The sequence below is a fragment of the Arachis ipaensis genome, chromosome B9, assembly GCF_059453495.1.
Source record: "Arachis ipaensis isolate K30076 ecotype BB chromosome B9, ASM5945349v1, whole genome shotgun sequence".
Classification (NCBI taxonomy): Eukaryota; Viridiplantae; Streptophyta; class Magnoliopsida; order Fabales; family Fabaceae; genus Arachis; species Arachis ipaensis.
The window spans coordinates 52,762,439-52,779,727 of record NC_142444.1 but is presented as its reverse complement, the minus strand read 5'-3'; the positions used below and the strand labels follow the sequence as shown (position 1 = coordinate 52,779,727).

The 17,289-nt window shown below is 41.2% G+C and overlaps 1 protein-coding gene across 1 annotated transcript; it reads right to left on the bottom strand.

The window, feature by feature from the left end:
• Positions 1 to 546: 546 nt before the first annotated feature.
• LOC107641956 (uncharacterized) lies at positions 547 to 3,824 on the bottom strand. Its single transcript, XM_088498976.1, has 5 exons — positions 3,181 to 3,824; positions 2,383 to 2,483; positions 1,724 to 1,889; positions 799 to 876; positions 547 to 735 (listed from the first exon to the last, which is right to left on the bottom strand). The coding sequence occupies exons 2-5, from the start codon at positions 2,442 to 2,444 to the stop codon at positions 547 to 549; spliced, it is 495 nt and encodes a 164-aa protein (XP_088355102.1). The 5' UTR covers positions 2,445 to 2,483; positions 3,181 to 3,824.
• Positions 3,825 to 17,289: the final 13,465 nt, after the last annotated feature.

Genomic DNA, 17,289 nt, shown 5'->3' with positions numbered 1-17,289 from the left:
TCTTAAGTAAATTTAACATGGTTTTAAACTAGACTTGGTTTTAGTTTGTTATTAAGCAATTGAATCAAATGTTTGTTAGTGGAAATTAAAAGTCCTCTGCCTTTTGTCAGTTTATTATTTGATTACATAATAAGCTACTAATAACAGACATTTCAGTTTACTGTCTTGAGAAGCTCCAAATGCTGTGCCATTTGTCATTGTTTAACCGAATCAAGAAAACACAAAACCCAAACTCGTTTAGAGAAATCAATGTATCTAACTGCAAACAAATGGAAGGAATAAGTAATAAACTAAACTAGTATTAGAGAAATCAATCATGCAAGACATGAAAATTAACACCTACCATCATGTTTCTAAAGGACAGTTTAGAAAGCGACTTTCACCTCGAAGTTGGCGTCTCTGGACTTGGCGGCCTTCTTTTCTCAGCAGCAATGGCAAGAGTAGATCAGCACTTTAATATATAGATAAATGCATAAATCGAACAACATAAGATGCACAACACAAAGTAATAGCAAAAGCAAATCTTATTCTATATTAATCAATACTTCAGCAGAAGAACAAAAGTACAATCTTAATTACACGTAGCAGATTCACAAGAATCAATATATTTAAGAGGAAATCACAGGAATGTTCAGCAATCTTTATGGAATATCCAACGTGCAGGTGGGAAAAAAACATATCAATATATTTAAGAGTTTTCCCCTTGAATAACAATAAGATCAAGTAGAAAGGGTTCTGGTAATAACAATAAGATCAAGTAACTACAAGATAACATGAACGTCATTAATTGTGACATACCTTGAATACCATATCAAAGTGTTGCTGCTGCCCAACATCTGTGACATATATAATCCATTCAGCCTTCTCTTCATTCGGCTACTGATTTAGTACACTTTAGAAAAACAGCAAGCAGTAACAAATTTAGAAAAATCATATAAAATCCATATTTGGTTGGATTCTCCTAAATTTTGGTTTGGTTGAACTAGACTTACACATCTTTCACCTAGTTCAAATCCCAGAGCATTTTCACTTCTCTAGAAAAAGTTATGCCTCTCAAAATATGGTTTTGTTTTAAGAAAAGGGAGCTGTCACAGCAGTGAACATCCCTGCTTCCAGAAGGCACAACTTTCTCTACAAAATTTGAATTGTCCTAAAATTTGGACATAAAATACTAGACATCCTAATATTTTACCTCTTTTTGGTTTCACCTCCAAAGAGTTTCAGAGTATTGAGATATGTGATTTTGAAGTTGCTGTTCCAAAATTCAGACAGCATTCTTTCTGCAGAAAATGACCATTTTCTAAAAATCATATCTCCCAAACCACACATAGGAAAATTCTGAAATTTTAGGAGAACAATCTAGACATCTCAAGATTTCATAGAAAAATAATTTTACTCATTTTGAGTGGCTAGATTGCTCCCAGTTTTGTTCACAAAGTGCTGCCCGAAACTGCACAATTCTGCAACATGTAACCTTGGGTTTTGAGAGGTCAAAAATTGATTCCTAGCTTTTCACTCACTCTAACCTTGCATTCTAACTTTATTTTACCTATTGTGACTTGTTAGAAAGATTAAATCAACTCCATGTGCTCAATAAGATCATCAACCAGCTCAAGGTTTTCAAAACTGAAATAACTTGTACTATATATATATATATATATATTCAATGGATCCTCATTCATTTTTCAGCAAATAAAATTTCAGCAATCTATTTAACTCTCACCAAGTAAGGAGGATCTGCCACTACTATTTTGAAGGAATGCTTCAACTCCAGCGGTAACTCCTCAGGCCTCAGGGTGATTGTTGTTATAAAATGTGTAATCACATCCGTACTGCTCAAAACGTTTGTCATACTCAAAAAGTTGTGCAGGAACATTAGAATCCATGTTCTGAAGATTCAAGAAAGGAAAATTTAAATATCTTACAAAGCAAAAATAGGAACTCAGAAATGGCATCAAACAAATTAAAACAACTCAACAAACCACATCAACATACATTTTATCATTATTACAACTGAGGCATTGCTCATTAATTTCTTCACTCAAAAGGGGTTTAAAGTTGTAACTATCATCTTCAATTCTTCACCAAGAGAATCAATCCTCTACACTACACTTACACTAATATTAATATTGAAGATAAAACAATGCAGAACTTGAAGCTTAACACATCGCATATTTCCAAACTATTTCCCGATGAAAGTAACTAATAATAATAAACATCTATATTCACCAAAAGTATTAAACATTTGATTAAAAACATTAGCCTTGCACTTTTATCACAAATCAGTAACATTTGAACCCAATTGAACATTGAGAAAAAAAAATTAACTGAAATTCCAAAATTCAAAATAAAAAAAGGATAACAAGAGGAATAATGAATTACCTTGAGATAAGCATATAGGTTAAGGCAAGCAATGCAGGCAATGGGAGAAATGACGCTGCCATTGCAGAGCTTGAGGACCTCTTCAGCTACGGTCACCCTTTCTGCAAATAACAAAGTAAAAACAATGAAATTCAAATTCCTCAACCAGAAAACATCAGAGAGGTTGAAAAGAGAGAAAAAAATCCCCTCACATCTTATAAAAGAGGACACTAGGCTCAACACCAGAACAAGATGGAATAAGCTGTTCATCGATAATAGTCATCATATAGTGCGGATATGAAATAACTCAGATTCAACTTTGTTCATATACTTTTTAGTCATATATGTAGCCACTATCAATACCTGAAGTTCAAAGAGAAACTACTTTTTATCCCTGCCATCAAGTGTGTGCGCTACACAAATCAGTTGCAAGTTGTAACACTCTTTTTAATAAAATCCTATGTTTAAATTTTAACGGAATTTGCACTTTATGTTTAATTTGCTACACTATATGTTTAATTTGCAGAACAATATAACATATTTTGGAGTTACCATTGGCAGGGTTGCTAACAGAATTGGAGGAGCTCAGTTTATATTGAATGGAATACTTTAAGTTCTACTGCAACCAGTTCAAATAGTTATGGCAATCCACTATTGTCATTCAGGCTATTGAAACAAAGTTACTCTGATACCATAAAACAAAATACAATTTCAAACACAAAGCAGTGAAAAATGTTAAGAAGGTAATAAACCTGAAATTCTCAGCGGTCCAAAATAGAGGAACAGAGAAACAGAGAATCAGAGGGAAGAAAGACTTACAATGAGGGTTTGCGAGAAAGAGCGCGCGCTGCGCTGAGGGAGTAGGAGGGCCAACGAGGGTTAGATAGAGTGAAGCAGAGGATGCTCCACGAAATAGCGAGGGTGAAGCAGAAGATGCTCCGCCAAACGGTGTCGTCGCAGCAGAGGGTTTTGCCCCAAACGGCGTCGTGGCAGATGAAGTTCCACCAAAAGACGGTGTGGAGAACAAGGAGGAGCCTGAACTCGCGGCACCGAAAATGGAAGAACCCGAACTCGAAGCTGCCGCAGTGGAAGCCAAAGAAGCAGATCCGAACAGAGACGGAGCTGGAGCAGGAGCCAAGCAGATGCGGTCGCGGACCCAAAACCAAAGGACAAATGACGGCGCACAGGCTGCGGAGGAGGAAGGTAGTAGTGGCGCCGCCGCTTCCTCCTGCGGTGGAGGATGAAGAAGCGAATGAAAAAGAGAATGGACGAGAAGAAGCAGCGGAGCTAGGGTTTGCGGTGGCAGTAGTGGACGAGAAGAGGGAAGAGGGTTGCGTTCATGGGTACTAGGGTTAGATGAAGGCGATGAACGGTCTCAGACGATGAAGGCATGAGGAAAGGCATGGCTGCGAAGAACGATGAACAATGAAGATGGAGGCGCGGGCAACGTAGGGTTTTCTTTGTTGGCTGGGTCTAAAACTAGTGTTCTGTTGTTTGAGGGTTAATTAAAATTGAAAACTAAGGGAAAAAAGGTTAAGTGTTGAAAAAAATTGGGTGGGAGGGAAACTAAATTTGTTGGGAGGGAAACTAAACTATGGGTACATTTTTTTGGGGGTGCCAAAATAAATAGAATATGGGCACGCTTTTTAAGTGTGCCGGTTTCTCTTTATGGGCACGCTTTTCAAGCGTGCCAAAAAAAAAGGGTGGCCAAATTTTTAATAAGTGGCCACCCTCGTAAAAGCGTGCCAATTTCCTTCTATCGCCACGCTTTTCAAGCGTGGCAGTAAAAAAGCGTGGCCAAATTTCAAGTAAGTGGCCACCCTCGTAAAAGCGTGCCAATTTCTCTCTATGGCCACGCTTTTAAAGCGTGGCAAAAAAAAAGCGTGGCCAAATCACAAATAAGTGGCCACCCTCGCAAAAGCGTGCCCATAGACCACTTTTGGGCACGCTTTTAAAGCGTGGCAAGAAAAAAGGGTGCCGACAGGCCTTTTTTCTTGTAGTGAGAGTAAATCTATCCTTCAAGAATACATGTGAGCATATAGGGTGAAAATAGTATGCACTTCATGAATCCTACCAAATTGAATATCACTAAAGAGTGCATATGACTTGCTGAACGAACGCTTGTGAAAGCCGAGAACAAGCATTGAGCATCGAACCCTCACCGGAAGTGTATCCGCTCTATTCGCTCAAGTGTCTAGGGTTCGTTCCTTGATCAACCTAGGATCCACTAGACATATAGAACAACCTATACAACTACAATACATTCCTAGCTACCCTTGAATTTTACCCTTTTTGCATACTCATGCATTCTTTTCAATTCACATCGATATGCGTTGTTTTTATTACTCTATCTTGGGGCGTCTTTGTTCCCTTTCATTATTTTTTTTTACATCCCCTTTTCTTGGGGTTCCTTTGTGAACCAAAGTGTCAATGCATACGGTGTAATCATTCAACACATGAGTATGTTCCCAAAATCTTAGAATTTTCAATTACACTACAATTACATACCTATATATCTACCCGAATTTCCCAAGTATACCCTCCTATTTGAATGATACACATCCTAACTTACCTAAGCCAATCAAGGATTCAAATTCAGGGACATTCATGGTTTTTCACTTAGGGTTGTTGATGTGCTCTATTTAAGAACAAAAGGGTTTATCAAAAGCTCAAAATTGGTTAGCAATGGTAGATATAAGGGTTAAGGCTATTTGGGAGAAGTGACTATTGAAATGATGGCCTCAATCATGTAGATGCATTCATACACAAAGCAATGGACATATAGAATCAGATAAAGCAAGGATCACACTCATAGAGAGAGAGATATGCACACAAGAATGGAAATAATGGTTAAAAGATGTAACCATGCAATAGGCTCAAAACTTTCATGCTTGTGTCCTTAGCTCAATTACTATGTTCCAAAATACATTCTTAAAGCAAGTTTACTGCAAAAATTTTCAGAATTTTTGGTAGGTCATCCAGAACAGAGTTTCTTGGAAAGAAAGTTATTGTTTTGACCAAGTAACGCTATAGAAACTAACTATCATGCAAAGAGTATTTACAAACAAGACTAACTACTCATGCAATATATAAAAAGAAAAATAAATCCATGGGTATTGAGGGGAAGAGAACGTTACCCATGGAGATCCGTCGGATGACCTTCCCACACTTTAGAAATTAGCACGGTCCTCCATGCTACGAATGATACGCAAGGGACGGTCGGGACCGGAGCCTTCACTATCCCCTTCATCAGAGCTCCCATCACTCGGGTCTGAGGTGGATGTGAATATTTCGGGTTCCTCCATGCTAGGGGTAACAAAACCCAGAAGCGTCTTGATGTAAGTATATCGGCGGTGGTTGCGCCGCTCATATCTATCAAGCTTCCGGTGAAGATCTTCTATCCTTTGATGTGTGGATCTCAGTGGTGGTGATGATGAGCTAGAAGGAAAAAGAAGTGGCGGGGCCATGTCGAGGCTTGGTTTGTTCATGGGAAGGTGTAGGTATTTCCCGCTTGGGACCACATCGCCCTTAGCCGGAACCATAATCTTCTTATCCTTGTCTTCCCAAGAAACACCCGCAGCAGCAACTAAGTCAGACACCAATGCTGGAAATGGCAAATTACCCCAGTCGTGAACTTGACTCATCGCTTGCTTGACAAGAGGCAGAATGTTCACTGGCTTCTCTGTGAGAACACACCAAACAAGCAAGGCAAGGTCCGCCGTGATGGACGACTTGTGGGTGCTAGGCAGCACATAGTGGGATAGGATTTGGGCCCAAGCTCTAGCTTCCACAGTGAGGAAGTGAGCATCAATGCTCTTGGGCCTCATCCAGAGTCGACCATGGATCCAAAATCCTTCTGGTTCAACAATGACTCGGAGAATCGAGTCCCAGTTGAATCCATACTTCTCACGCTAATGTAAGACTTCTTGGTAGCCATCCATGTCACTTGGCACTGGTAGGACATTAACCACATGCTGAATAGCCTCTTCTGAAACTGAGACTTGCTTCCAGCGCATGTACACCGATTGAAGAGAGGGAAGATGGTAGTTGGTATAAAGTTCTTCCACCCAAGAGAGGTTGATTTCTCTTGGTTTTCGCAAAAGAAACTCCCATCCTCGCTGTTCAATGCGGGGCAGAATATAAGGAGCAACCTTGTCCGGCGGAGCGAGTAGATGCTCAGGGTGATAGTTCCTTACTGCTATGGAGGGAAACATAAGTTCACAGAAGCAGTTAGGGAACCTTGAAGGATCTTTCGCTGGCTTGCCCTTGTCATTCTCATCAATAGGAGCGGGTGTCTTTCCTTTCTTCGATAGGGGTTTGGCTCCTTTTGAAGAACGCGCCTTAGAATTTGATTTTTGGGGTGCCCTCTTTGCGGCCGGTTTCCTTGGAGCTATCACCTTGCCTTTCTTGGTGGCCATCCTAAAAAGGGAGAGAAAGAAGGAAAACATTAAACCCAAGAATCGATTTCACAAAAGACATGCAAGTGAATTATAATGCACGTGGTAGATGTAAAAGCAAGGGTCATAACACTTGGCATGGGATGCAAGAGGGAGTAATGCATGCAATGGCATGAGAAGAGTAGTCTCAAGCATCCATAATAAAAAGCAAGTCATGTTCAATGATATCTAATTGGCAAGTATCAACTCTAAGCACACAAGTTAGACTCAATGCATTTAAGGAAAAGCAAGTGAATGAGGAAGGAGCACCAAATGGAGAAATATATGGCTAATTTGAGCCAAAATGGTATATGTGCATTTCCTCGAACACTTAGCGTGCAATAATCAAGCAATGAGCAATTATGAAATACTAAACCAATTCAAAGCCCAAAATGGAACATCAATCATCACATAGACATCACACAATGGTAAAAGAGTGACAAAAGATCTAGTAATGCAACTAAGCTCAAATTCAACATCCATGGAGAAATAAAGAAAAGAAAAGGAAAATAAGCAAACAAAAAGCAAGAAACATCGTCATGCAAGTAAAAGAGAGACTAAAGTAAAGCAATAAGAAGCAACTAACTAGAAAGATATAATGTAAGGGAAAATGGAAGTAAAGGAAAAGAAGAGACAAAACCTTGATGAGTATGAAGGAACAAAGTTGAACCTTCTTTTGTGAGGATGAGATGGAAAATAGGAGAAGTGTAGTGCTACCGGAAAGAGTGGTTGTCACCGGTGAGTGGCCGGAGACAATGGTGGTGGATTGTGGAAGAAGAAGAAGAGAAGGGAAATGATGGATTGAGAAGAGAAAGAAACTACAGAAGAGAAGGGGTTGAGAGAAAGGAAAACAGGGCAAGGCGCGAAGGCCTTAAATTGACTTGCGCAACCAGCGCGCGCGCGCAAGGTGCGCTGGCACGTCGGTGAGAGTGCTAGCAGATGGCGCGGGCACGTCAGTGGCGCGCGCGCGCAAGAGAGGTTGTGCCTCAGGCACAAAAGTGGCACAAAGTTAGCACAAGTCTCTGGTTTTTGTACCAGAGTGAGTCAGTAAGGTAGGCACGCGGGTGTGCACCCTGCGCGGACGCGTGGGTTTTGGCACAAGGTTGGCCCAATTGTGGCACAACTCTCTGGTTTTTGTACCAGAGAAGTCATATTCGCCATTGGCGCACGTGCGCACCGTGCGCTAGCGCGTCGATGGTTAAATTGCCAGAGTGCGCGCAGGCGGCATGTACGCGGACGCGTGAGTGCCTGGCGCGAGTTGGGCACGAAGTGGGCATAACTCTCGGGTGTTTGGCCCAAGAGTGGGGATTTGCTACCGGCGCGCGCGCACTGTGCACTGGCGCGTCGGTGCCCTTTTTCAAAGAACAAATTTTTGTTTTCTTTGCTTTTGCACACCCTATCTACAAGAACATTCTTCCTATCCAATAAAATCAGCAAAACTAACATTCCTATGCACTCAATCAATCATCAAAAGATTCTGAAATTCACAAGAAATTAAGAATACTAAGAAGATGGTATAAACAAGGAAGATCTTACCATGGTGGGGTGCCTCCCACCAAGCACTTTTCTTTAATGTCCTTAAGTTGGACGGTCCTTTTCTTAAGCTTCCTCTCTTCTTGGTGCATCCTCCAATATGTACACCTCTAGCTCTCTTGGAGGCTTGCAACCATGATACTTCTTCACTCTATGTCCATTCACCTTGAAAATCGCTTCACTTTTGGGATCAAACAATTCCACCACTCCGTAGGGCTTCATCTCCTTCACCTTGAAAGGTCCTTCCCATCTAGAGCGGAGCTTGCCAGGCATAAATCGGAGCCTTGAGTTGTAGAAGAGGACTTCATCTCCTTCTTGAAAGTCCTTCTTCCGAATGTGATGGTCATGGAATGCTTTAGTCTTTTCCTTGTAGATTCGGGCATTCTCATATGACTCATTCCTCAAGCATTCAAGCTCCTCTAATTATAGCTTCCTAGCTTCACCCGCCTTGGCTAGATCCATGTTGCACTGCTTTACCGCCCAATAGGCTCGATGCTCAATCTCCACTGGAAGGTGGCATGCCTTACCATAGACGATCTGGAAAGGGCTTATCCCTATCGGAGTCTTGTAGGCCGTTCTATATGCCCATAATGCATCTCCTAACCGGAGGCTCCAATCCTTTCTTTGTGGATTGACCACTTTTTCCAAGATTCTCTTAATTTCCCGGTTGGACACTTTCGCTTGCCCATTTGTTTGCGGATGGTAAGCAGTAGCAACCTTATGCGTCACTCCATAGTGCTTGAGCAATGCTTCTACCTTCCTGTTACAAAAGTGGGATCCTTGGTCGCTCACGATTGCTTGTGGTGACCCATAACGGCATACAATATGATTCCTTATGAAAGAAACAACGGTATTGGCGTCGTCAAGGCGGGTAGGCACGGCCTCTACCCACTTTGACACGTAGTCAACCGCTAACAGAATATACAGATACCCACTAGAGTTGGGAAACGGTCCCATAAAGTCAATGCCCTATTCATCAAATATCTCACAGAACAACATAGGTTACTGAGGCATTTCATCCCTTTGGGATGCGTTTCCTGACTTCTGACACTGATGGCAAGACACACATAACCGGTTAGCATCCTTGAATAAGGTTGGCCACCAGAATCCCCAATCCAACACTTTTTTAGCGATCCTTTGTGGGCCAAAGTGGCCACCACATTCGGACGAATGACAAGCTTCAAGGATCGGTTGGAATTCGGATTCCGGGACACATCTTCGAATTACTTGGTCCACGCCTCTCTTCCACAGGTGAGGGTCATCCCAAATATAGTATTTGGAATCACTCCTCAACTTCTCCCTTTGGTTTTTCGAAAAGTTGGGAGGGAAGATTCTTGCAACCAAGTAGTTCGCCATCGGGGCAAACCAAGGAAAGCTATCCGACACAGCATGCAAACTATCCAATGGGAATGAGTTATTGATCGGAAATGGATCAGTTTTTAAATTCTCAATGTGGCTTAAATGATCTGTAACCAGGTTTTGAGATCTACTCCGGACCCTAATCTCAATGTCAAATTCTTGCAAAAGCAAGATCCAACGTATGAGTCTAGGCTTTGACTCATTCTTTGTCAATAAGTACTTTAAATCTGCATGATCTGTGTATACCACTATCTTTGAACCTAGCAAATAAGATCTGAATTTATCTAAAGCATGAACAATGGCTAAGAGTTCTTTTTCGGTAGTGGTATAGTTGGATTGTGCTGTATCTAGTGTCTTAGAAGAGTAAGCAATGACATAAGGGAGTTTACCATCGCGCTGTGCAAGCGCGGCACCCACAGCATAGTTTGACGCATCGCACATTATCTCAAATGGCAACGTCCAGTTGAGGCCTCGCACGATCGGTGTCGTGGTGAGAACTCTCCTTAGCTCTTCAAAAGCTTTTACACATTCACTGTCAAACTCAAAATCCACATCTTTTTGGAGTAGGCGCGACAATGGCAAAGCGATCTTGCTGAAGTCCTTGATAAAGCGCCTATAAAATCCTGCATGTCCCAAAAATGAGTGGACCTCCCTCACGGATGAGGGGTGAGGTAAAGTAGTAATAACATCGACCTTGGCCGGGTCCACAGAAATGCCTTCATGAGAGACTACATGTCCTAACACTATGCCTTGTTGTACCATAAAGTGACATTTTTCAAAATTTAAGACAAGGTTGGTGTCAACACATCTAGCTAGGACCTTGGCCAAGCTCTCTAAACAACAATCGAATGAGATACCATAAATGCTGAAGTCGTCCATGAAAACTTCCAGGCAATTCTCCATTAGATCGGAGAAGACACTCGTCATGCACCGCTAAAAGGTAGCGGGTGCGTTACATAGTCCAATTGGCATCCTTTTATAGGCAAAGGTGCCAAACAGACAGGTAAACATGGTCTTCTTTTGATCTTCAGGAGCAATATGTATCTGAAAATAGCCAGTAAATCCATCAAGAAAACAGTAGTGAGATTTACCTGCCAAGCGGTCTAGCATCTGATCAATGAAGGGTAGGGGGTAATGGTCCTTCCATGTGGCGGCGTTCAATCTTTTGTAGTCAATACATACTGGCCACGCATTTTGTACCCTTTTAGTAACCATTTCACCGTCGTCCTTCTTGACCGTTGTGATGCCCGACTTCTTGGGAACAACTTGAACCGGGCTCACCCACTCACTGTCGGAAATTGGGTATATGATATCCGCATCCAGTAATCAAGTGACCTCTTTCTTCACTACATCAAGGATGGTTGGGTTGAGCCTCCTTTGCGGTTGCCTAACCGGCTTGGCTCCATCTTAGAGAAATATCCTATGCATGCACTTGCGGGGGTCAATTCCTATAATATCCGCTAGGCTCCATCCTATTGCTTTCTTGTACTTTCTTAGAACGTCTAGGAGCTTTCTTTCTTCTTCACTTGAGAGCTCACTAGCAATAATGACTGGAAACCCTTGGTTGTCCTCTAAGAAAGCATATTTCAAATGAGATGGAAGGGGCTTTAGTTCACTTTTTACCTCAAGATGATGTTCCTTTTCATCAGGCTCATGGGACTCATTCTTGATAATTTCTTCTTCTTGTTCATCCTCTTGGTCATCCTTCTCCTCAACAGTGGGGTAGCACGACTTGTCATGGTCTTCCTCTTTCACTTCCGCTACCACTTCATCAATTACATCGCATCAGAGCATAGAATGTTCTTCGGGAGAATGTTTCATGGCTTCCTCTAAATTAAACTTGATAGTCTTGTCTCCAACCCCAAAGGAATATACACCGGTGAAGGCATCTAGCTTGAATTTGGAGGTTTTGAGGAAGGGTCTACCAAGTAGAACGGAGGATGAGCTTCTATTTTCTATTGGAGGCATTTCAAGGATGTAGAAGTCGACCGAAAAGACCAAATCCTTAATTGCCACAAGTACATCTTCCGCTATTCCCATCACTGTGATCACACTTTTATCGGCTAAGGCAAACCTCGCCGCCGACTTCTTCAATGGAGCTAAATTCAACCGCACATAGATAGAAAGTGGCATGATGCTAACACAAGCTCCCAAGTCACACATACAATCATGAAAAGTGTATCCACCAATACAACAAGACACTAAGCATGGTCCCGGGTCACCACATTTTCTTGGAATAGGTTCCATCAAGGAAGAAATTGAACTACCCAGGGATAATGTCTCCAATTCTCCTATCCTATCCTTGTGTGTACATAAGTCCTTCAAAAATTTTGCATACTTTAGAATTTGTTGAATAGCATCAAGGAGCGGTATAGTTACCTCAACCTTTTTGAACACTTGAAGCATGTTCAAATCAAATTCCGGTATCTTCTTTGCTTTCTTCACCATGGAAGGGAATGGAATAGGAACGGACTCATCCACTATAGCTTTCCTTTTGGGTTTCTTGAGGTTTACTCCTTCTTCCTCATGCCTTTTGTCTACCACCTCTTCTTCATGTGGAGCTTCGACAACTACCTCTTTCTCATGAACATCCTCCATGCCCCTTGGAGGTATCTCCTTTAATGTAGTCCCCGACCTTAGAGTGATGGCGTTGAGACCGCCCTTTGGGTTTGGTTGGGGTTGGGATGGAAGGTTAGAAGAACTTGAGGGTTGGTTGATGTTGTTATTGGGGTTTGGTGGTTGGTTTGACATGTTTATCTTTGAAAGCAAGTTGGTGAGGTTAGCCAATTGAGTACTCAAGGCATCAAATTGAGCCTTGTTGCTCTCATCTCGTTTTTCCATAGCGGCTCTAAGCTCTTCAACTTGATTGTTGGAAGATGGAGGAGTTGGGTTTTGATTTTGTTGTCTATGGTGTGGTGCTTGGTACTTGGTGTAGTTGTTTTAGTTTTGGTTGGAGTGGCCTTGGTTGGCTTGGTAGTTGGTGTTGTTGTGGTGATATTGGGATGAATATTGGTTGTTGTTGTGATGAGAAGGAGAGTTGTTCCATCTTTGGTTTTGATTGCTTCCTTCTACATTATCTCTCCACCCTTGATGTTGACTACCACCTTGATGGTAATTGTTTTGACCTTGAGAAGGGTAGGGTGGACGGTTGTTGTAATTCACATTGGCTACCACAAGAGCATGTTCCTCTTGAATTTGATGGCATTGGTCGGTGTAATGTGTGGTGCTAGAGCACAAACCACAAATTCTAGGAGGGCCTTCAAGTTGAGCAACTGGAGGTAGGGCTTGGACGGCTTTGTTGGAGTAGTATTCCTTTTGATCCCTTTGAATTTGTGTAAGGATGGTGGTCATATCCCCAAGTGCCTTGGTTAAGCTTGATTCGGAAGGGGATGGTTCTACCACACCCTTGAGGGGATTACTCCTCACTCTTGTGTGTTGTGTAGATTCGGCAACATTCTTTATCAAATCCCAAGCTTCTTCCTCCGTCTTGTTTTTCGAAAGGGAGCCACCACTAGAAGCGGTGAGCAATCTTCTATCCTCCGTACAAAGACCTCCGGTAAAGTAGCTAATGAGTAAGTTAGTGGTCATTCCGTGGTGTAGACATGACTCTAATAACCTCTTGAACCGAGACCACTACTCGTACAAACTCTCTTGGTCTCTTTGCATTATGCCCGAAATCTCTTTCCGGATGTAGTCGGTCTTCTCTGATGGAAAGAATTTATCAAGAAACTCTCTTCTCAAGAAATCCCAATTAGTCACAATCTCATCCGGTAGCGAATAGAACCATGTTTTTGCTTGCGCTTCAAGAGAGAATGGGAAGGCAAAAACCATGATAGCTACCTCATCCGCTCCATGCCTTCGAGCCGTAGAACAAGCAACTTGAAAATCCTTCAAATGTCGGATGGGGTCTTGACCCGGCAACCCATGATACTTAGGAAGTAGATTTATCAAGCTACCCTTCAACTCAAAGTTCGGATCAAGGTTAGGATACCTTGCTTGCAACGGTTGAAGTATGATATCCGGAGCTCCTTGCTCATGCAAAGTGATCCGGCGTGGCTCCGCCATGTGTGGCTCACCTGTAGGATGCAAAGATGTATTAGTAGTGCCAACAGAAGAATAGGAAGTAACAGACTCTAAGTCACTCTCGGTAACGTCTAGTGATTCGGTGTTTTCCTCAAGAGAGGCCGAAGTACTAGGTGTATAGTCCAACCGCCGCCTAGCTTGCCGAGTGTGTAATAAAGTCCTTTCGATCTCGGGATCAAAATTGGCTAAGCTAGAATTCGGTTGAGACCGAGTCATCAAACTTGAAAGTCATAGCATAAATGTAAAGGAAATCTAAACTATGGCTAAGTAAGTAAAAGAGTAAACTATCTACAATATTCACATAACCAATATCAAGGCATATGTTGCAACCATTCCCCGGCAACGGCACCAAAAATTTGACACTGCAAGCGCCAAGGGTGTATTGGTAAAGATTCTCTTCAAGAAAACCGCGTTGTAAGTATAGCTCTACCAACAACAATCCTCGGGGGTCAAATTTAGAAGAGGAATTTGGTTGTCACAAGTTCAACCCCAATAGAAATAACCGAAGTATTCAAACCTCGGGTCGTCTCACAAGGAATGGGCAATCATGTGCTTCGACATTGGTTAGAAATCCGGGGTTGTGAGTTATAAGCATGAAAATAAATGGGAATCTTAACAAACAAGTAATCTTAAAATGAAACAATTAATTCAATCAACTAAGCAAAACATAAGCACTTTCAATGAATAAACAACATTCCACTTAATTCTATTGTAACCCAAACAAGAAACTACAACTAAAGCAATTGGTTGAGAAAGTTGATTTCAAGTATGAATAATAAAGGTAACTCTTGGCTAGGCTCGGGAATTGGGATCACCATCCTTGTCTAACAACTATGCCTTGACAATTATAAGGAACCAAGCTCATTAAGTCTACTCTCAAAGTCTTAAGTACGTGATATCTACCCCTAGACTTGAAGTACGTCAAATGGCCCTGATCACATTAACCCAAAAGTCCCAACCTACCTACTAATTAGATTAGTAGTGGGTTGACATCAATGAGTATCAAATTGACCACCTAGGGCTCCCAAACCATCAGATCCATTAGACCCAATGACTCAAGTTTACCCAATTCCCTTGACCTAGGCCAAGAGAGAAAAAGACTACTCCATAATCAAAGTAAACAATTCATCAAACACTTGGTAAGCACTAACAAAAGGCATGTTCAAAATAGCAATTAAATTGAATTCTACAAATATCCACTAACAATTATCAACATACAATCATCCAAACTACTAGACTAAGCATAGAAATCATCAATATAACATCAACAAGTCAAGATTCATAACATTCATGAAATGGGTATAAAATGATAATTGACAAGAATTCATAAACTATCACAAGATATAAGCAAAATTGTAACAAGAAATTCAAACTGAACAATTAAAACTAGTAATTAACAAGATCCAAGTCGCAAATTAACAAGGGAAGATCAAATTAAAACTAGATCTAGAGAGGAACAATGGTTTCTCCCTCTAGAATAACCAAAGAACCAAAAACTAGCTAAAAATTATGTCCTAGTGTAAAATGAGTGATCTCTTCCTTTCTCCTTGCATCCTTGGGTCTTTTTTCCATGCAGAAACAGCTTGAAATTGGGCCTAATGAGCCTCAGAAATCACCAGGCACGATTTCCTTTAATGAGGTCACGTGCAGCCTTCCATGCGTGCGCGCCATGCGTGCTCGCGCGTCGATTGCTCTTGCGATTTACGCATGCGCGCACGTCGATAAGAATCTCCTAATTCGCGCGGATGCGTCCATCCTTGCGTGCCGCTTCCAGCCCATCCCATCCACGCGTGCGCGTGGAGTGCGCGAGCTCGCCGATGCTGCTTTCCCAATATCTCAATTCTTCATGTTCCTCCCTTTTGTACATGCTTTCTCCCTCTCTTCTAAGTCATTCTTACCCTATAATTCTTGAAATTACTCAACAAATACATCACGGCATTGAATGACAATAGAAGAGGATTAAAGTATGGCAATTTTTAGGTAAAATGAGCATGTTTTACATCATAGAGCAATATTGGGAAGTGAACACAAAACCATGCATTTCTTGCGAATAAGTGTGAGAAATTTTGATGAAATTTCTCAAAATAAGCACAAGATAAACCACAAAATCGGGGTTTATCAACCCCCAAGCGAGAAAACAGGCAATCATACTTAAAAACAAAGTGGGGATCAGAGTCATTAATCCTCCCATAGCAAACTCGGTCCTTAGGGTCTAGGGCCACTAACTCGTATTTGGGTTTGTCAGCATCAAGACTACAAATTCTATGGTGTTTTCTAAGTTCGATTACAAAAGCATCATCTACTATTGGGTGTTCAGAAAGGACAGAGGAATCTACCCATCTCAATAAGGCTTCAGAAACTTGGGAAGACACTTTCAAAAATGGAAAAATATATAGGAAGATATACCTACATTGCACAAAGAAAAATAAACCATCAAAAACAGGTCTTGAAACAAGACAGCTCCTTTTCAAACAAAACAGTCAACCACATCAAAGAAAATGATTTTTGTAAAAAGAAAAGCACAAAAATCCAAAGTTTCCTACTACAAATAATGAAGGTGCCAAAAACCTACGAAGAATCTCTTCCTCGATTATTCAGTACACTTAATAAAAATAACGAAGATACTGTGAAAGCTAATAAAGAGTGAAGGTAATGAGAAACTAACCTTTCTTGGAGAAAAGAACTGATAACAAGAATGAATGGGATGAAAAACCCAGGAACAGATGAGGCAAGCACCAAAGCGCGAAGGTCTTTCGAATATGGAAGAAAGCACGAAGAGTAAATTTGAAGAGAATACTGATGCGTGAGCATCTTTCCTATCTTTTCCTAGTGAATTTGCATCTAACTTATTGAGTTTAATTAAGAATTAATTATATTTTAGCCACTATGGATGCTATTTTGAGTTTTGTGCAATTTTATTCATTTTAGGTAGCATTCAGATGGATTTGATGAAGTTTCTGCAGAGAAAGAGAAGAAACCAAGGAGATGACCAGTGAATACCGACGTGGACGCATGGCTCACGCAACCGCGCGGAAAGAAGGAAATCGCAATGACGCGATCGCGTGCCTGACGCGAACGCGTGGACTGGAATCTGCATAAATGACGCAAACGCGTGGACGATGCGGACGCGTCACATGAACAATCTGCAGAATTGACAGAAAAAGCTGAGGGCAATTTCTGGACTATTTTAACTCAATTCTTAGCCCAGAAAACACAGGTTAGAAGCTGCAGAATGGACAAATCAAGTGGTCCCCACCCATCAGCTGAAGACTTGTTAATTAATTCGAATTTAAATTCAAATCTTATTTTAGAAAAATATATTATTTTAATTTTAATTTTAGAAATTTGATTTTTAAATTATTAGGATTAGTTATAAAAGAGATCCCAACAGGGTGGTTCTAGCAGAACATTCCACAATATTATTCCATACAAATTTATATTCCATATTCCATGAGTAACTAATCCTCCATTGTTAAGGTTAGGAGCTCTGTCTATTGTATGGATTGATAATATTATT